This window comes from Odontesthes bonariensis, chromosome 6, assembly GCF_027942865.1.
Source record: "Odontesthes bonariensis isolate fOdoBon6 chromosome 6, fOdoBon6.hap1, whole genome shotgun sequence".
Taxonomy (NCBI): domain Eukaryota; kingdom Metazoa; phylum Chordata; class Actinopteri; order Atheriniformes; family Atherinopsidae; genus Odontesthes; species Odontesthes bonariensis.
Window position 1 is genome coordinate 25,997,956 of NC_134511.1, and position 22,074 is coordinate 26,020,029.

A 22,074-nucleotide genomic window follows, 5' to 3' on the forward strand; every position below is an offset into this window, starting at 1 on the left:
CTGTCACTGTCTCTGCTGTACTTGGCGACTCGAGCAAAGGCTTTGCCAACTCCAAGCTGTCGACCAGCCCCGACATGAGCTGCTCCACGACTAGGAGGCGGCCGCAACCGCGTCTTAATAGCTGGATGGTAGCTTGCTAGTTGAGCCCTTAAATTAGTTTCCTCGTTTTACTTGAACCGTTTTGCCGCAGATTTTACAGATTGCCTCATTTAAATTGGCTGGTTCCCTCTTTTCATTTGTCCGAAAGCCAAAAAGCTCCCAAAGGGGCGAAGTAACATTTAGTTTTGATACCAGTACAACTGCCATTGTCTCCTTCTCAACGTGTGCTGTGGTGAGATCAGGTGACATGCGGTGATGGCGGTGGCCCATCATGAAGCGCAGTGGGCTTCTTCATATTGCGATTAGGGCTGGGACTTTAGCGCGTTAATTTCAATTAATTAACTACACACATATTAGCGCGTTAAAAAAAAAAACGCATTTTAATCGCACACTATAATTTTTTATTTTTTTTTAAATACAGACGGATGGAAGCGTCAACAAGAGCGTGGTTTTGTGCAGATTATGCAACAAGGAATTCGCGTATCACCGCAGCGTATCAAGCCCAGAGGCGGCGCTAAGGGGTTGCTTGCGGTTGCTATAGCAACCCCAAGAATGTGCTCAGCAACCCCATAGCTACCCCAACTTTGGGGCTAGAGGCAGGTTTACTGCTCACAAAGAACAGAAGTGCAGTGCAACAACGACAACAATATTAAGAAGTAAAGAATCACGTATGTTTCTGCGTGGTAGCCTATCCCAATTTTTCGTTCTTTAGCTGATAAATATACATATGGAAAGGTATAAAACACCGGCTTTACTGGTGAAACGGCTATCCACATTGTTCCTAGATCTACAGTAGCTGTGGTGATGTCATTCTACAGTCAGCCAATCACGTCTGTTCTAAATTACCTGCAATTCTAAATGGATATTTGGCGATTCTAACTGGAATATGGCGATTTTGAGAATGTCCTTCTTCAAGTAACACAAATAAGGTAGGAAATCCCAGTTGTTTTTCATATGCTCGCCGAAACACTATTATCAAATAGTCTTCTTGTGACTTGGTTTGTTAGTCGACTCTAGGTGCGTGCAGTCTATCTAGAGCTACTTGCTAAGTAGCCTAGTGTCAGTGCAGTTAGCACCATCTTTTGAAAATAACGGACACACTTTTTACTTTATGTTAGGTTGCCAGCATGCTTCCTCTGCCATAATGTGATGCGAGTAGATTGGCTTGAGTAGGCTATGTGTCCGCTGTGGCAGCGGACAGACTGGTGTGAGCAACAAGTTTGAACGTAATGTTGTGCCTGTGTGATTTAGCACTGTACGAGGCTACTGTTGGAAGCCCGCCAGGTAGAACTATCTCTTGAAAGTTGTCGCCTACAACTGTTGTGCGTCAGATGAGATGAAATAGAAAGTCCGCACTGTAGCTCATTCACTCCCAGCTCTTTTTTTCCAAGATGAAGTTGATCAAAACTTATTTGAGGAACACAGTGGGCAAAGTAGCCTTTGTGGATTGGCTATTTTATCCTCAGTGAACGGGCTATGAATGAATGAGATGGACAGGTATGCCTGTGTGTGCGTGTGTGGTTGCGTACACGGGCTGGGGCTGTCTTGCCCCTGGACCTTCTATGCAGCTGTTCCACCACAACGCACAGTGCGACATCTGTCTGCTTGTGAGCAGTAAGCTCCGCTGATAACTTAAAGTTTACAGTATGCAAGGCTACATTACACTATGCAAGGCTGCATGCAGACGGTGGAGTAATGGGTCAGTAACGTTGTTGCGTTGATGCGCGGGGGGGTGTGCTGTTTTGACTAGCAACCCCTCACATTCATGCAGCAACTGCATAGCAACCCCAACGAAAAACCGCTGGCGCCGCCCCTGATCAAGCCTCAAATATCACCTCAATGCTAAACATGTAGCAGCTAGCGTGGAAGCTAACGGGGGCCCAACGCAGCTTAACATTCAAGATTCTATATACTGTGTTTTCATGCATGCTACATTCAGATTTCAAATAGGGATATGTTCTGTGTTTGTTGAAATATTGTTGAAAATGTTAATTTTCTAAAGGATAAAGTATATGCGATTAAAATGTGATTAATTTCGATTAATTAATTTCAAAGCCTGTAGTTAACGTGTTTAAAAATTTTAATCGAGTCACAGCCCTAATTGCGATATTTCATTTTTGCGGTTCCCGCAACAGCCCTACTCTCACGTTCCTCTGGGTATTCCTTAAGAGCTGTGTGTGGTCCATTTTATTGTCCATAGAGCATACATTAGCTAGTATGATGGTTGGGATGGCCGGCTTGTGAGGGCTAGCTGCTAGCCTGGCTCAGATACCTCCGCGCTTGTACCTCTTCTGTTTCCTCTCACGCCGCTTGTGGCGCCTCCACTCTGGGTGAGGTGCAGGAGTGGGGGTCGGGGCTGGTCCAGGCCTCCGGAGCAGACCGCTGCCTTGTTACATATCCACGTACGCTGGGTTTGGGTTTGGGTTGAAAAGTGTTTCTGACAATAATGAGCAGAAAGTTTGTAAGTTTGCTTCAGATGTTGGTTGACACCACACGACGAAGACGACAACAAAGACATACAAAAACACTGCGACTTAAGGCTCCAGCATGGTTGCCGCGTCTGCTAGCGCGAGCGGTGTTGATGATGTCACAATTTCATGCCGGCTATATATAGTGGCGCAAGTCGATGCGCCAGTAGTTCAATTTCTCCGTCACAGAGGTGTCGCTGCTACGTGAAGGTTACCGCTACTCTATAACCACAAAAGTGGAGAAGAAAACAATGCCCCTGTCACCACCACTTCGAGCAATGCCCTCTTCTTTGCCTTCACATATATGTCCCGTAGCTTCTTCCACACATTCTTACAGAACTCTCCCTCTTTCGCCCAAAGTTCTACCAATCTCTGTCCACCAGTTTTGGGAGTTTACGTGGTCCCTGTGCTGTTTCACTGCAGTTTCGTACAGGTGCCTGTACAAACGCACCTCCTGACTGAGCCTGGTCTCACATCGGTCCATCCGGTTTGTCGTTCTCGGTGCAGCCAAGTTACAAAAATCGAGTGGTGCACGACAACGCGCTGCGCCGTCTTTTCAAGGCAAGCGCCAGGCCTAAAACGTCATTTTGACGTCAAGGGCCGCCACCGCCGTGAGCGACGCGTCAACTGTAAATCCAGCTTTATACAAAGATGTTGTGTTGTCGGGAGAGAGAGAAGCCACAGTATGTGCACACGCCGCCATCTTGTTGTGGAGGTGTGGTCAGATTCTAATTGCAGCATGGTCCCCTAAGAATGTCATTAAAAAATGTTCCTACCACCCTTCCTTCACCCCATGATGGTTTCCAGGTTAAAGATGATAGATTTTTTGGACTATTCGACTGGACCCTATGTTTGGATTGTTGCTCTGAGTTACTGTAGTAACATAGTGGAGGGGTGAGGAGGATGACCCAAACTTCCATTGGATATAAATAGCATGTTTTACAGTTGTGAACACACTGGAATTATTATTCTACAATAATGAAAACATAGTTGAAGTGCCTTGGTTTGATTTAGAAAAAAATATTGAATTAAAATAGTTTTACAATTACTATTGTGTGGTAGCCTGGGAATTCCCATGCTGCTTTGCGCGCGATTTCATTCACACTGCAAAGGCTGCCTGGAAACCACCGCCCTTATTTTTGCCTGAGTTAGGGAACCAATCAGAGAACGGGGGGGGGGGGGCAGCAATACGATGACGATGTCTATGCGCGACACCGAAGCTTGTAGAGTGTTAATCCAACATGGCAGCGGACACAACGTTACCGCAACGTTATATGCCTTCTACCCTCATATTAACTTTGCACAAACGACAATAATCGTTAAACGCCATCGTCTTCTCATACACAGTAAAGCGTCTTTTTCTTCCTCATCGAATTTCTGTCGCTCTACATACGTCATCTGGTATAAGTGATACAATTGGCTATGAATCGCGCGCAAAGCAGCATGGGAAGAACCAGACACCATTTGATAGACATTCGTAGCGCCCAATAAACGGCTCTAGGCATTCGTAAACCACGCCTCAAATACGGGAAAATGCACACCTAGTTCCCAGACCACCATCTCATCGAGATGTGGACGCGTCAGCCAGGCTAATTGTGTGGCCTTTTTTGCAATCAATTTTTCCACACACATACACACAAAACTTTAGGTTTTGAATTGCTAATGCCTCTGCTGTGTCATCTTTCACAGGATCTCACCCATGTCCGCACAGTTTGGACTGTGCCCGCGCACGACGACACTTCTGCCTGCCAGGCAGCTCACATTGCGGCCCCTGTCTGAGTCATCTTGTGGAGAATTCCCATGGCCGCTGTGTCATCAAGAAGAGACATGCTCATCACTCTAGTCAGTTCATTAAAGGTAGGTGGTTGGATACTTATTGTGGGTAGATATCTGGTTGCTTTCTGCTTTTACATGACAGGGCTAATTTTTTTTTTTTTTTTTAAATCATTACCCGTGGATCTTTTGTATCTGTCACATTTCTCTAAAAATAATTTTCCCGTTTTTGACAAGTCATCAAATATTTACATTTTCAGATCGTTTCCTGGACTTTTTTGCAGAGAGGCAAAAACTAAAAAGCATTTTTCACCGTATGTATGACCACAAAAAAGTTTCTTGCTGAACTTTGTTCTGCTCGACAAACAGCCATTAGATACACCCAAAGGAGACTAAGAGCTCCAGCTTATACTGACTGATCTTGGAAAATGATCTCTCACAATAACTGAAACCATCACACATTCTGTTAGTTTTATTCTTTCTTTTGGCTTCACCATTGTTATATTTTGTTGTAATAATTGCATCATAAATGAAACATGCAAAGACTGATAACCGCTGTTGATTCTAATGTTTATTACACTCATCCAGAAACTTTATATAAAATGTGCTGACAGATCTGCTGCTGAATGCATGCACATGATATACACGATTCTAACTGTAACCCTAATTATCATGCAATAATGCATGGAGATAAAGACAAATGTAAGTGATCCAGAAGATCCACAGGTGACAATTTAAAAACAGTTACATAGACTGACATAAAGACATAGAGATGAAACGTGCCCAGCCATTTCCTGATGACTGTAGGCCATTGCATCTGAGCCATTGCTTTGGTGCAGCTTTAAGCCTGGTTTATAGTCGGTAACGCAAGACGCAACGCAAGCCCTTGCGCGGTTGCAAGCCCCCTCTTGCGTGCTTGCGTGTGTCACCTCAATTTTCAAAACTTCACGCAAGACGCAAGACGCGAGCAGAGCGATAGAGTAGCCACTCTGGACGCGAGCACAAGCCACTATCTACATCACATCCGGCGGCGTGTTCATCTTCCGGTTTCATCCCCTAATAAAAGACCGCTGTTTTCAAACGCCAAGGTAGAAAGCGAAGAAGAAGAAGAAGAAGCATGAATCCCATAGACATAATATATTATATATATTATGTCTATGATGAATCCACTCAAAGAGAGACTTGCCGAAGAGGTCCTGGCGGTGAATTTCCTTTCATCGTAGTAGGCTTGTCATTGAAAAAACCCGCTACTCCACCTACTGTCCTGGCGGTGAATCGCCACGCAGCACACACAAGCGCCGGCAAAGCTAAATGAAGCATAAACGAGTATAACTCAGCCTTTACTAGTTGTCCTGCCTGTGAAGATGTCTCCATTCCGGCTGCCTGACTCTCAACAAGCCGTCTCGTATTTTCCTGGCCTGACATTTTGTGGAGAGCTTAATCTCATGTTCAACATTGACACCAGACTGTGTGCCATGTTAAAAAATATCTGCTAAGTGTACCTAACAAATAAGCCAGTAAAGTTACTTGCCTAATGACAGGTAGCATAATCCCATAATATTTTGTGTTTTTTATATTTATATAACTTGTGTCAGTATACATTAAAGCGGCACTATGCAACTTTCAGTAATACGGGGTTTGTTTACCATGCAATACACACCCCAAAGCTGTAGGGGGAGCTCCGTAGAAAATAAGGCGACAGTCTAGCCATATTATATATTACTACTCTAGAAGCTAACCACATTCAATTTAGCCGTCGACAGCTAATGGAGAGAGGTGTGTCTTATCAGGCTCCCTGGCTCGGCTCAGAGCCCTTTAGACCTGCCGTGAAGCAGTAGTTCTCGGCTCTCGTGTGTCGCGAGACTTCCAGAGGTAAACAAAGCACGCGGCGCCACAGGCAAAGTTGCAAGCGCTGTTTCGGGCTAGGGCCACCAGATGGAGATGGAAATGTCACCGTTTTCATCAGAACGGGTCAGCCAAGCTATCTGATGATTGCCAAGCAATTTTATGACCATGAAAAAGTTGCATAGTGCCGCTTTAATTGTTTAAAATGACCTGATTTTGGTCCGTGTCTGTAGATCTTTGTTGGACAGTCACCTCTGCGCCATTAATTTGAAAGAATACATTACGACGGATGCACAATGAGTGGAATCCATGTGTCCTGTGCTCCATTGATAAGGCTGTGACCCTGTCACGTATGACCACTGTTTCCAATTCGTATTCAAAAAGAATAAATTCGATATGCAAAGAATAACTTCTGATACACAAAGAATAAATTCTTATTCACAGCTGTACATTGATCTTTGTAATCATAATAAAGAAACTGCAACTCTAAAGTTTAACGTTGTATTTGTAGATTGTATTCTCACAGACAAATATTAACTGCAAATTTTGTTAATGTAACAAAGTAATTTTATTTATTTAAGAGATTTTTATTTTCGCACAACTTTGAATTTATATGCACACGTTCCACACAATCCTTCTCTGATTTTGATATCCAAATGTTAAACATAACTGTCCATTGCAAGTTAAAAAAATCTCATTTTTGATATGTTTCACTATTAAAATACATCTTTGTTATCAACATAGTGACTAATAACATCCACTACACTTGACTTTATACATAATTACATTGCTAAACCTATTTGGAAGTATTTTAATTGATCTACTTGAATTAGCCTAATAAAACGGGTGTTGGTGTTGGGTGTTGCTGGCTTATTAAATAGCAGATGATGAGCTGTATGATTCAATCACTCTTTGTAAGATTCGTTTTCTTTCTCCATCTCATCTCCACTAGATGTGACTAGTTTTATCAAACAAAAGAAAATCTAATCAGACTAAATGGTCTAGAATGGAGGTAATGGGAGAACACAAAAATCTAGATAACATCCCAGAATACAACATGGAGTTATGTGTCTTCACATTCTCTATAACTGTTCCAATTAGATGGTGCCATGGGATGCTGTTAGGAGGTTGTTAAGTTCTTTTCACAGGACAACTATTAGGTCTCAATAAGTGTGAGAAACATTTTCCAAGTACACATTCAAGGAATCCCATTTTGGTTTCCAGTGGATCTCGGGATTCTGCATGCAACAACAATTATAGTCCGCTTTGTTTCGGACCAAAAGTGCTGATTAGTGTGGGATTTCTGTCCTCAGCAATCTTTAAATAAATTAAAAGAAGTAAGAAAACCAAGCATTGCATCGAATCTTTTCTCCATTACTAATGTCACAATACAACACAAAACAGACAAACACCACTTGAGCAGTCAGCACAGTGCTTACTTTAAACTTGCGCTTGTGTTAATGGCTCGAGACGTTTATGCTTCATTTAGCTTTGCCGGCGCTTGCGTGTGCTGCGTGGCGATTCACCGCCAGGACAGTAGGTGGAGTAGCGGGTTTTTTCAATGACAAGCCTACTACGATGAAAGGAAATTCACCGCCAGGACCTCTTCGGCAAGTCTCTCTTCGAGTGGATTCATCATAGACATAATATATTATATATATTATGTCTATGGGATTCATACTTCTTCTTCTTCGCTTTCTACCTTGGCGTTTGAAAACAGCGGTCTTTTATTAGGGGATGAAACCGGAAGATGAACACGCCGCCGGATGTGATGTAGATAGTGGCTTGTGCTCGTGTCCAGAGTGGCTACTCTATAGCTCTGCTCGCGTCTTGCGTCTTGCGTGAAGTTTAGAAAATTGAGGTGACACACGCAACCACGCAAGGGGGGGCTTGCAACCGCGCAAGGGCTTGCTTTGCGTCTTGCGTTACCGACTATAAACCAGGCTTAACTGATCAGTGTACCTTTGCATGACTGTGACCTCATTAACCCCAGTGGGTGTAATACCAGTGTCTCTCTGCATCAGCTGTGTGACATAACTTATGATCTTTGCGAGTCTCTGCTTCCGTGTACTGCCAATGCTTTCGAGAAATGATAACAAGCCTGTACGCAAAATACAAGTTTCTGTAAATGTAACATTTTGCCTTGTAAGCTTCTGTCTAGTAGTTTTTGATCAATTATACAAGACTGATTGTGTATTGAATAAATTGATTAAAATAAGTGAAAAGTTTAATACCAGTAGACATCAAACTTTATGCTGTTTTATTTGTTTTTTGATGTCCTCTGTGTGTGTTACAGTAATGATGTGTTAAACTTGATTGAACACATCATTACTGTCATTTTTTCTTGTTCACATTGTGGCTTACTTTGATCAGCTGTATTTAACATATTCAATTCAATTCATTTTTATTTATATAGCGCCAAATACAGGCACTTAAATAATAAAGTCCAATTCAGGCGAATTGGAATTCAATTCATTGTAATCATAATTATTTATAAAATAATCCAATTCATTCATATAATATCAGTATAGTTTATTATAAATGAAGCATTGCAAACATAGCAAATATTTAAGAGCATCTTCATACTTCTTAATCTGCTGTTTTTAAAAACACATACCATTCTGATATGATAGTGACACTAACGTTGGAAACTGTATCAAATATCTAACCTTACAAAAATTTTACTAGGAATGGCTATATTCTTGAACAAAAATATTTTATTAAAAGGAAAGTAGTTGTCAAAATGCATAGGATATTAAACAAGTGCAGATCTGGCTTGATAGTATGCTTTGTAATTTTATGTTTGTACATACATAAATACATACATACATATTTATGGTTCCAAATTAACCTTTTTTTCTTTTTTCACAAAACCACATACAGTATACATATGCAAACAGTTGTCTTAAGTTATTTCACAAAATCTCTAAATAAGTGAACTACGGGTCAAAACTGTGTAAAAGGAGGAATAACCATATTTTAACTAATAGAACACAACCAATTCATTCAGGCATACTCTTGCTACCCTTGCCCACGGAACTGTATCATCAGATTGGGTCTCATGCAACAACCGTTCGTACGCACAGTTTGGTTCTTAAAGGTGGGGTAGGGGCATTTTTTTTACATATTGCTTGAAATACTCTTCACACCCCCATTGCAACCAATTAATTAAAAGTTTTGACACAAAAATGAAAAGTTTTAGTGGCCTCTAGAACAAACAATCCAGGAAAAACACTATCCAATCATACTGAACGGACTGTTAACGATGATTGGATTCTGATGCGTCTAACAAACTGCAATCTGCTCCTCCCTCCCCCTGTGCGCGTACCCTTCTTCGTGAACAAATTACGCGTGCCCAGAATCTTGGCAGGAAGCTAAACTAGAGCCAGCTTGGCTAGCACCTAGCATTATTAAACGGTTCATTATGATGTTGAAAGGTATTTTCTTACCTGTGAATCCGCCATGAGAAAAAGTTAGCAAAAGTTAGCCGAACCAATCGATGCTTGCTGTCAGAACAGCGCTCGTGCACCTTCGTGCTCGTGAACAAGCATTGCGCGTTCATGTACTCTAGAGGCGTGGCTTCGGGGGGAAGTCTGAAGAAAGGGGTTGGGACTTTTGACCTGTGTATTTTCAAAATGCAGTTTCGCTGGACTCAAAATCCAGGATCTCCTACCCTACCTTTAAGTCGTACGTTCGAGTGATTTAAGAGAATTTCCGCATTCACCAATTTTTTCGTATTTTGAGTTTTCTTTAAGTATAAATAGAATTTATGAGTGATCCAGACCTGTCGTAGGAGTCACGTAAAATAGTCCGCTGTTATTCGAATCAAGTTTGTTTTGCTAATGGATTGTATATTCAATTACTTTGAAGCAATCATGAATAAATATATACATTTTACCCCATAATTATGCTGACATTATGCTGTTTGACTTATGTGATGCACTAATTGAAGGTTAATTTGACTGTATATAACAAGGTCAATGGGAAGTGTAACCAGTGGCTGACTTTCTACTTCTGGATGCCTTAGAGCGTCAGGCTCTTGGAAGAGAGTGTGTGTTCCGAGACTGTGTAGATATCCTTGCAGAGACAGATGAATGTCTCTGACAAGGCTGACATCGCGATTTAGATTGCCAGGGACTGTACTGCTGCAAATATGCAGCTTGCTGGAGCCACAACTCCAGAGAAACAAGTGCAAAGTGTGCTACTTCCTCGCGGGATTGCACCTAAATGAAATAAATGAATGGGCTACCATTCAAGCAGTTTCCTCTGTAATATTATTGTGATTGCAAAGGACTACATTTAAACTTACGCTTTTGCAGCTGCAGCGGTGCACTCATTTCTAAAAACATGTTGAAACTCGCCGTATGAGCGCATTAAGATTTCCAATTCGAGGTTGGTGAAAAATGTTGCCCCTCCTCTTCCCCGTTGCCATGGTGACTTGTCGAATCAAGGCTCCATTGATGCTGGCTATTTAAAGTTGTGGTGCACACGCAAAACTCGGTGAAACTACTCAGAGTTGACTAAACTCACTCAAATCAGCGTTTCTGGAACTGAAAACTCAGAGTCTATCAACTCAGAGTTCAGGAATAGACTCAGAGTTTGTTGAACCTGACCCCAGTTGTTAAAGGCTGTTAAAGGTCAATAATGAGGAAATAGAAATACTTGTCATTATATAAAAACTGCGATTATGCTCACCAAAGTGGTCGTTGCACAAGTGAATTGTGATGTGAACACAGCACCATAACCAATAATACCAGTGCCTCAAAAGCGCTGGATTTACTGCAGTTTTTTTCTTTAATGGTAAGTGTAGTTGCTGAGACAATGGCACCCCAACACCAAAGGAATAGCTTCAGAATACATTGTAAAGGAAGTACAAAACGCATAAACGTTACTACACAGTTTTAACTTCTCTGTTTAGCTTTTCAGACTTTTTTTTGTCTTTTGTAACATTTACAGTAGCTGTACCTCCTTAGGATCTGGTGGGTCGCACAGATGCTAGAGATGGATAGCACGATATCAGGGTGTCCCTATGTATTCTTGTTGTTGGAATGTTTCAAAATATATTGAAGAATAGTTTTCTCAACTAAATGATTGAAATTAGTAACTTTTGGAAAACAAAAAAATTACATGGACAGGAAAAAGCTCCTTCTGGTTTAAAAGTTTGAAAAAGGTACACACAATTCTGCTTAAGTAAATGTACGTTAACTATTGTAAAAAATACTATGGTAAAATAATTATTGACGCAACTTACTAACTCAAGTAAAAGTGACAGGTAAAGGCTCTGAAATGTACTTTTAAGTATCAAAGTAACAAGTAACCCTTGAAAAGACAATTGCGCCAGTAATGTAAAGGAAATACATTTCGGAAACATAAATAATCTATTTGTAAATAAGAGCACAAAAAGCCTAATTATTGGTACACAGGGGCTGCACAGCGGTGTGGTGGTTAGCACCGTGTCCTCATAACAAGAGGATTCTTTGTTGGGGCCTTTCTGTGTGGAGTCTGCATGTTCTCCCTGTGTATGCATGGGTTCTCTCCGGGTACTCCGGCTTCCTCCCACCATCCAAAAAAATGCATGTTAGGTTAACTGGTGACTCTATATTGTTCCTAGGAGTTTGTCTCTGTGTGGCCCTGTGATGGACTGATGACGGTGTACTCTGTCTCTCGCCCAATGACGGCTGGGATGGGCTCCAGCACCATTTCAACCAGACTCTCCAGTACTGACCGCAGATTAATCATAGTTATTATTGCTCTTTTTACAGGAAATGCATATCTCACCAACATCATTAACAATCAATAGAAACCCTTTCTTGAGAACTTTTCTAACATTTTAATAAAACAGACAATTTTGCCAATTACTTGAAATTACTGGAATTTCCGAACATAATATGCAGCTTATTGGACTTAATCACCATTCCTACCATTGTTAAATGAATTCTTCTTGTCACTGTTATCTTCCACTTGCTTGTTTATTTTCATAGAATAAATGTTAATATAATTGTTTGTGGTAATACCAGTGTCACAAAGAGGAAATTTGACAGTGGCTGCATGGTTCCTGGTTTGAATCCCAACTGGGGGCTTATAGATAGATAGATAGATAGATAGATAGATAGATAGATAGATAGATAGCTTATACAGAATACACTGATTATGAATCAGAATACAAAATACAACACAAGTGCAACACAACACACAACCACAGACAACACAGCATACTAACATCACAGATCACAGATCACATAGGAATGAACAAAAACTGTACAAGAAGAGGAGTGGGATGCTTGTGATGAGTGTGCAGATAGTGCAAAAACAAAGTGTGTGTGTGATAAAGTGTGAGCAGTGCAAATGGGAGAGTGCATGATGATAGAGTCTGTGCAAATGGCTAATATAACAAGTAGAGGAGGGTGTGTTGAATGATTCACACAGTCAAGTCCATCTTGCTTCACCTCTCCTTGCGTGTGGCATTGAACAGCTGAATGGCCCTGGGGACAAAGGACTTCCTCAGCCTGTCCGATGAGCATGCCAGTGACCGGAGTCTGTCACTGAAAATACTCCTCTGACTGTCCAAAGTTCTGTGCAGTGGGCGGTGAACATTGTCCAGGATGGTCAGCAGCCTGCTCAGTGTCCTTCTCTCCGCCACTGTGATGAGGCTGTCCAGCTCAGTGCCTGCGACAGCTCCTGCCTTTCTCACCAGCCTGCCCAGTCGCCCCGCTTCCCTCTTCTTTATGCTGCCTCCCCAGCCCACCACAGTGTAAAAGAGGACACTGGCAACAACAGACTGGTAGAACATGCACAGCAGTTTGTTGCAGACATTGAAGGACCTCAGTCTCCTCTGGAAGTAGAGCCGGCTCTGACCCTTCTTATAAATGGCGTCTGTGTTGGTTGACCAGTCCAGTTTGTTGTTGATGTGGACTCCGAAGTATTTGTAGGTGTTGACCACCTCCACACTGACCCCCTCAATAAGGACTGGTGACAGAGGAGGCTGAGACCTCCTGAAATCCACCACCATCTCTTTGGTTTTAGTGGTGTTCAGTTGGAGGTGGTTGTGTCTGCACCACTTCACAAAGTCATCCACCAGGCTCCTGTACTCATCCTCCTGCCCCTCCCTGATACACCCCACAATAGCAGTGTCATCAGAAAACTTCTGGATGTGGCATGACTCTGTATTGTAGGAGAAGTCTGATGTGTACAGGGTGAACAGGACTGGTGAGAGCACAGTCCCCTGTGGAGCGCCAGTGCTGCAGACCACAGTGTCAGAGAGGGAGTCTTTTAAACTGACAAACTGTGGTCTCTCTGTCAAGTAGTCCGTAATCCAGGATACCAGGTGGGCATTCACACCCATCTGCTCGAGCTTGTCTCTCAATCTGAGGGGCTGGATGGTGTTAAAGGCACTGGAAAAATCGAAGTACATGATTCTCACAGCACCCTTCCCCTTGTCCAGATTGTGTGGACTTTGCAAGTTCTCTCTGTGCACACATGGGATGCAGCAGCTGCGTTTGTCAGGGTCCACAGGTCTATGTTCTCTCTGCTGAGACAGATGTGTGTACCTCACCTCTTGTCATTAATTTCTGTGTATTAGAACTGTACAGCCCCTGATTATGCCCACCTCACATAAACAGAGAAAGTTGTCCAGAGAATGCATATCAGCTGGTTTTCAGAGTGCTCATAAAAATGAGTAGTGGGATTTTGGATGAAATGGGATTTGCCTTCTGGAAAAAATTATTCAAGATGTATAAAAAAAAAAAATTTGATTTTGATTTTTGATTTGATGTGTTCTGGTTTTCTGATATGAAACGAAATCCTCATAAATAATCAAACTAATAGAAATGTATGACTTTCATGTATTAATTTTACACGCAAGTAAAACACAAGTTAATGACAAAAATAATGTCAAATGTACATGAAGAGTAAAGAGAGGAGAGTGAAGAGGTGCATCATGGGAGGTCACCCAGCAGTGTAGGCCTATAGCAGTATAACTATGGGATGTTTCTAGATCACCTGTGAAGACACAGTGCTTTGTACATGCACTGGGAACTGACAGGATCCAGATGAAAGTTTGTGGGACCATCTGGACTAGGCTTAAAACTTTCCTTTTTGATAAAGCTTATAGTTAGGGATGGCTCATAGTTAAACATCCCATAGTTAAGCTGCTATAGGCCCAGACTGCTGGGGGGCCTCACCTATCACACTATCCTCACTTTACTCTCTTTTTTCCCCCGTTTAATTTCTCAAATGATATTATGTACATGTGACATTATTGTGGTCATTAACTTGTGTTTCCCAGTTCCAACAGGTATCCTTTGAATGGTGTTACAGTGTTTGTTGTCCCCTCTTTTCTGTCTTCTCAAACCCCAGCTGGTGGAGGCGGATGGCCACCCTTCCTGGTTCTGGTTCTGCCAGAGGTTTCTTCCTGTTAAAAGGGAGTCGTTCCTTTCCACAGTTTCCTTAGCTAGGAAATAGTTTTTGAACTCCAATTGGCTTGAATTGGACTTTATTATCTAAGTGCCTTGAGATGACATTTGTTGTAATTTGGCGCCATATAAATGAAACTGAATTGAATTGAATTGAATCTGCACATTGTCATGCCATGTTCATTTTTATACTTCCCAAATATCAACAGTTCATATATCCCAGTTCCTGTTTCATGCCCTCCAAAAACAATAGCAGGAGTGTTAGTCAGTCTGGGGGCCATGGCTTCTGGCTTATAAGGCTTTACCACCCAACCATCAGTAGTAAAGTATTTCTTTTTTGGTTTGTATGTAGCTCCACTGTTTGTGGGTGGAGCTGAAACCAAAGGTCACCACTAACTACTCTCATCACAAGACTTAACACTGAATGCAGTGCTACATGTATAGCCTTTGCTTCTGTTGAAAAGGTTTTATCTGAAAACCACAGTGCTGTATGTAAATTATATGTGCTCAGATAAAACATTTAATCTCGCTGTTTCGTAGTCTGGCCATTTCTTTTTCATCTCTGCCAGGGCCCTTTGTTCTACACTCACAGAAGCAATCAACTCTGTGGGTTTAGAGCCTCACAAAGTTTTGCCTTTGTATGTCACTGCAGTATGTTTCATTTAGTGGCCCACTCCTCGGTTGACTATTCATTTCCCATCCAGTAAAGTTGCACATTTTATTCACCATTGTTGTCATTACCATGTCTTAAAATGAGTGATGCAGTGTTTTCATTTGAAATTAATATTTATCTAACCCTGGATTGTTTTCCTCCTTTTGCTTTGCTTTTAAATCTTTTCATTGGATTTGTTGTAATCATCATATTAAAGTTTATGCACTTTTCCTGAGTCTTATTGAAATGTATATTACACTCTTTGATTCAGTTTTTTTTAATTTTAATTCAGTTTTATTAATATAGCGCCAAATACAACAAATGTCATCTCAAGGCACTTAAATAGTATAGTCCAATTCAAGCCAATTGGAATTCAATTCATTCAAAATAATCCAATTCATTCATACAGAGCCAATTCAAAAACTATTTCCTAGCTAAGGAAACCAACAGATTGCACCGAAACTTGTCTTCAGTCCAATCTCCCGTCCTGAGCGTGCCTGAGGCGACTGTGGAAAGGAACGACTCCCTTTTAACAGGAAGAAACCTCTGGCAGAACCAGAACCAGGAAGGGTGGCCATCCGCCTCCACCAGCTGGGGTTTGAGAAGACAGAAAAGAGGGGACAACAAACACTGTAACACCATTCAAAGGATACCTGCTGGAACAGGGAAACACAATGACCACAATGTCACTTGAACATAATATCATTTGAGAAATTAAACAGGAGAAAAAGAGAGTAAAGTGAGGAAAGGTGTGACAGATGAGGCCCCCAGCAGTCTGGGCCTATAGCAGCTTAATTATGGGATGTTTCAGGATCACCTGAGCTATCCCTAACTATAAGCTTTATCAAAAAGGAAAGTTTTAAGCCTGGTCTTAAAAGTGGAAAGGGTGTCTGCTTCCCGGACATTTACTGGCAGCTTATTCCACAATAGAGGGGCCTGATAACTGAAGGCTCTGCCTCCCATTCTACTTTTAGAAACTCTGGGAACCTCAAGTAAACCTGCAGTTTGGGAGCGAAGTGCTCTGTTAGGAAAATATCTTATAATGAGATCTTTAAGAAATGATGGAGCTCGGTCATTAAGAAGAATCTTAAATTCTATTCTGAATTTAACAGGGAGCCAATGAAGAGAAGCTAAAACTGGAGAAATATGATCTCTCCTGTTAGTTCTCATCAGAACTCTGGCTGCAGCATTTTGGATCAGCTGCAGGCTTTTCAGAGAATATGTGGGACAGCCCAATAATAAAGAATTACAGTAGTCCAATCTTGAAATAACAAATGCATGGAGTAGTTTTTCTGCATCACTCTGAGACAAGATGTTCCTGATTTTAACAATATTACAAAGGTGAAAGAAGGCAGTCCTAGAAACCTGTTTTATATGCGAGTCAAATGATAAATTTGACTTATCTTATATTTATCTTTCAGATAAATATGACTTAAACCAGCCTAATGTAGTTCCTTTAATCCCAATAACATGTTCAAGACTTTTTAATAAAATACTGTGATCGACCGTATCAAATGCAGCACTGAGATCCAACAGGACAAGCACAGACACAAGTCCGCTATCAGAGGCTAAGAGGAGATCATTGGTAACTTTCACCAGTGCTGTCTCTGTGCTATGATGCACTCTGAATCCTGACTGAAACTCTTCAAACAGATTATTTCTGTGGAAATGATCACAAAATTGAGCTACAGCAATTTTTTCAAGAAATTTAGACAAAAAGGGAGATTGGATATAGGTCTACAATGAGCCAACACTTCTGAATCAAGAGTAGGTTTTTTAAGTAAAGGTTTAATTACAGCAACCTTAAAAGTCTGAGGCACATATCCTGTCAACAAAGACAGATTGATCAAATCCAATATGGAAGTGTCAATTAAGGGGAAAACCTCCTTGAACCTCCTTGTTGGGATTGGGTCTAAAATACAAGTTGATGGTTTAGAAGAGACTATTGCTGTTGTTAGTTTGTTGTGGAGAAAAAGGAGCCGGACTCACCATTGTAGCCTCTTATGGGGAATTTATTGAACAGACTGTCACAGAGACATGTTCATTTCAGCATGCACGGAAATTTCCCAACAACCTTAGTTTGTGAGATCTTCTTATACTCTTGATATCATTCTGTGTGTATGTGGCCCAATCCTAATCTCTATCTGGCGCCTGCTGTCTGAGAATGCTGCTACATCTTTGTCATTGTGTAGACAGAGTTCATTCTGGTCCTAAACAATATGTGGTTCGAGCAGTGTCAAGGCCCTGCTACTCCCTACATAATCCCCCCTGAAATCACTTATTGGTGATTTAATAAAGAAAAAAATCTAACCTAAAAACCTAACCAATCACCACCCATGATTAACGAAAACTAAAACTAAAATAATATGGAGTGTGAACGTAAACCCTGAACCAAAAATGAAACACTATCAAATCTCAGTATTAATAAGACTTGAGCCCAAAAATTGTTTAAGACCTTTAACATTACCATCAGCATCGTCCACTGTTCGCAGCGCATAGGAGCGAAAAACCCGCTGACTGCTACTACTGTAACTCATGTTCTTATTCACGGGAAAATTCTCTTATTCCCCAATCCCACTTGGCGACCGACCACTTAATTACTCTTTCAGTGCCTAAGGTCCCGCTCCGAACAGTTGGTTCACACCAATGCCAATGGACACATGTATGATTGGCTATGATTGGTAACTGGTAAACTTAAAATGATTCAGCAACAATATGAAAGAGGAATTAACTAAATGATTCAACAAAAAGGCTTTTTGGGAAATAAAAACATAACCAATACATTAAACAACTCAACAACCCTCCTTGCGGATCGTCACAAAACACAAAACAATACACAGCATTTAACCATGACATGTGAATATGGCCATATGACCCTGTTGAGAAATTGTGATGAGTAATGATGCAATGATGTGTAATAACTGACAATTTATTTTAAGTGAAAATCTTTTATGATGACCATGTGCAGAGTCGTGAAGTGCAGCTCAGTCTCTTCTGGTCCAATCCTGTCACTGCTTGGTGTTTGGTTCTTCTTCTGGCTGAACCTGAGTTCAGCATTCTGATCCGGAGTTAACTCGGAAGGAGAGGTTACGAGCACTTCACTTCCATGAAGGGGTCTTTACCCCCCCTTATCCCTAACTAATCTGCTTTTAGGACAATTAAGGAGAGAGTTCAGATGTATTTTGTTGACAGTAGTTGAAGATGCGATTGTGCGATTGTTCAACCATCATCTTGGTATGATGGGCACAGCCTTCCAGAATTTCAGATGGACACCTTGTCCGTCGCTTGGCTGTGAGTCCTGTAGTGGTTCTGCTGCTGATGCAGTTAGTTTAACCTGAGGATGAATGTTAGCAGGAAAGAGAACCGAGCAGCACAACAATGCAACATGTCATTTTCACAATGTTCTACATTCAGGAATTGCCTTTTAAAAGGTTCAATCCCAGTATTCATTGGTCGACCAATTAAGTTTTCATATGAACCCCAAAAAATAAAGCAACTGGCCAGTTGATATGAACCGTGTTTTAGGACAATACCAAAATACTCACCAACCTGCTGTAAAGCATTGATTAGAAATGCAGTACCATCAACTTATTTTGCTGTGGACAAAACTTCAAACCATTTAGAGAACACATCAACACAGAGACACAACACAAGACAACGCAGAACAAAGACCAAGGAAGAAAAAAACTCACACAGAATTTTTGGGAAACGCGAGAAGTTTTAGTAAACCATGATTAATTATTATATCATCCACCCCCCTGACGAGACTTAGTCCCGTCCGTATGTTAATTGCTGAACTCCTCCACTGCAGTTTCTGCTCCTGTGTTGCTCTCTGCTGCAGGACAGAAATGTTTGTGGTTAGATATTATTTTGGGAGCAGCACAGCATCAAGAAAGCAGCCATTTCTTCTCAATGAGTAACTGATTAACCTGTTTAGGCTAAATATTGCCTTTCCTCTTAATTCAGCTCCGAGCGTTAAGCTAAAATTTCAGCATAATCAACATAATTCTCACTTGTTACTTAATACCAAATTTGATTCTTACCAGTGGCTGTGTTTCGTGATGCTGAGCCATCCACAAACAGTTCAGGATCAGCATTAAGTTTTTTGTTTTTTCCTTATCCATTTGAATCAGAAACATTTCATGGGGTCCCAACAGTGTGACTTTATTATTTAAGGGCCTTTAAGTAACTTGTGATGTCGTTGCAGAAGCGCTAACCTCAAATTTAGAGCTAACCTTTACTGCTTTAAGATGATAACTGTTTGACTTCGGACTGTCTGATGTTGCTGTTGAATCCTGATATTTCACATTTGTCACATGGTCTGACTGTCTAGTCTCACACCTGCTTCAGGATGTAATTATGAAGTCTCGGTTTGTGAAACATCTTTTCTTTAGACAGTTTTGCAATGAAAGGAGGAAATATTTTAAATGCTCTGCTTGTTTATCTGAAATCTTCTGAACGTTAACTCTTTAAGAGAGCTGTTAAATCTTAATTCAGCAACAAATTTACTAATTACTAAAAAATAAATGACTAAATTACTAACGTACTAATGTCTAATTTTAAACATCGTGTTCTTAACTAGAGTTTTTTATTGCTTCTTATCTCTTCACTGTGATACTTGCATTGAAAAGCTGTTTTCAGTTTATCTATGTACTTTGGTATCTCTCCCAATCAAATACATTTTAAGCAACAGGTTTTTCTCTTTCAAGATGGCGGCACGTGCGGACGCAGCCGCCTCTCTCTGTCCCGACAATGTGGTGTATACATGTTTGTCTTCGTCGGTGTGTTCGAGTGATTTTATGTTCTCGTTGTGTTTGTCCATCCCGAGGCGCACATAAGGCCGGGGGACTCTTTTTGATATCGGAAAACAGTTTTTCAGCAAGTTAAACCTGGCACACACTAAGGAGCTACACATCCTCGGTCTACTCCAGCGGCCCGCTTCAGCATGGAACCCAACCACTGCAGTACACCCACAGAGGAAGCGCCGCAAGCGTGGGGGTATCCGGACCAGGCTAGAGGCTAATCCACACAAGCCCACTATACCGTCCATCATACTCGCCAATGTACGCTCCCTGGACAACAAACTGTATTACATACACCTTCTGAAATCGACCCAGCAGACTGTGAGAGAGTGCTGTGTTTTTTTGTTCACCGAAACATGGCTCAACAACAACATACCGGACTCTGCCATCCAGTTTGACTAGCTAACATGCTACAGAGCAGACAGAGCCTTCATTGGAAAAGGTAAGATCTGCAGTGGCAGGGTCTGTGTTTACATCAGGGATGCTTGGTGTCAGGACACTGTGGTGGTTTGAAGATATTGCTCACCCCTTGCGGAGATTATGATCATTAAGTGTCGGCCTTTCTATCTACCGAGGGAGTTTTCTGCCATCCTGCTTGTTGCAGTCTACATCCCTCCCAGCTGTAACAACAACGATAGAGTGATCAACAGACAGCCCATCCAGAGGGACTTCTCATTGTGGCTGGAGATTTCAACAATGCAAATCTCAAAACAGTGTTTCCTCAGTTGTACCAGCACATTGACTTTCCAACAGGGGCAAACAACACACTGGACTTGGTTTACACAACACTGAGAGGAGCATACAAGGCCTCACCCCTCCTCATCGTGGCGCTTCAGACCACGTCACTGTAATGCTAATGCCAGCATACAGGCCAAAGGTTAAAGTCACCAGACCGGTCCAGAAGCAGGTACGGGTGTGTGGCCAGAGGGTGCCTCCTCAGCACTTCAGGACTGCTTTAAAGGCTCTAGCATGGTTGCTGCGTCTGCTCGCGCGAGCGGTGTTGATGACGTCACGAGTTTGTGCCTGCCATATATAGTGGCGCAAGTCGTTGCGCCAGTAGTTGCAATTTTCTCCGTCACAGAGGTGTCGCTGCTACGTGAAGGTTACAGCTACTCTACAACCACGAAAGTGGAGAAGGAAAACAATGAAGAGCAGGAATACTGTCTTTAATGATCCTGCTGCAGTATTTGGATAATTTTAATTTTTTAATTCAATTAAAAGAGGTGATGGTCTGAAGCCCCCGGCAATCACCACTTTTTGAGTCTCTGCCCTCTTCTTTGCCTTCACGTATCTGTCCCGTAGCTTCTTCCACACATTCTTACAGAACTCTCCCTCTTTCCCCAAAGTTCTGCCAATCTCTGTCCACCAGTTTTGGGAGTTTACGTGCTCCCTGTGCTGTTTCACTGCAGTTTCGTACAGCTGCCTGTACAAACGCACCTCCTCACTGAGCCTGGTCTCACATTGGTCCATCCGGTTTTTCGTTGGTGGCGCCGCCAAGTTACAAAAAATCGACTGGTGCACGACAATGCGCTGCGCCGTCTTTTCAAGGGAAGTGCCAGGCCTGAAACCTCATTTTGACGTCACGGTCCACCACCGCCGTGACAGACGCGGTCAACCATGCTAGCGCCTTAACACCACAGACTGGGACATGTTTAAGCAGGCAGCCACCTACAACCACCAGATCGACATCCAGGAGTTTTCAGACACTCTACTGCCTACATCAGTAAATGCATTGATGATGTCACAGACACCAAGACCATCACAGTACGGGCCAACCAGAAACCATGGCTGACGGGGGAAGTCCATAGGTTACTGAGAGCCTGGATTGCTGCTTTCAGAGCAGGTGATGAGGCTGGTCTGAGATCAGCAAGAGCCAACTTGTCCCATGGCATCAAACTAGCAAAGAAGCAGTACAGCAGAAGGGTTATGCTGCGTGTACACCAAAGCGACCTACGCTACCTGAGCGCCGGAAATCATTATTTCTCTATGGAGGGTGAGCTACCTGGGCTACCAGAGCGGATTCT

General features: G+C 41.9%; 1 protein-coding gene across 2 annotated transcripts in view; it reads left to right on the forward strand.

Moving 5' to 3' along the window:
• npdc1b (neural proliferation, differentiation and control, 1b) overlaps positions 1-22,074 on the forward strand; it is a 50,966-nt gene that overhangs the window by 17,897 nt on the left and 10,995 nt on the right. For both annotated transcript variants that reach the window (XM_075468146.1, XM_075468147.1), the window contains exon 2: positions 4,257-4,424. In XM_075468146.1, the coding sequence (XP_075324261.1) occupies positions 4,257-4,424 (168 nt within the window). The remainder of the gene's footprint in view (positions 1-4,256; positions 4,425-22,074) is intronic.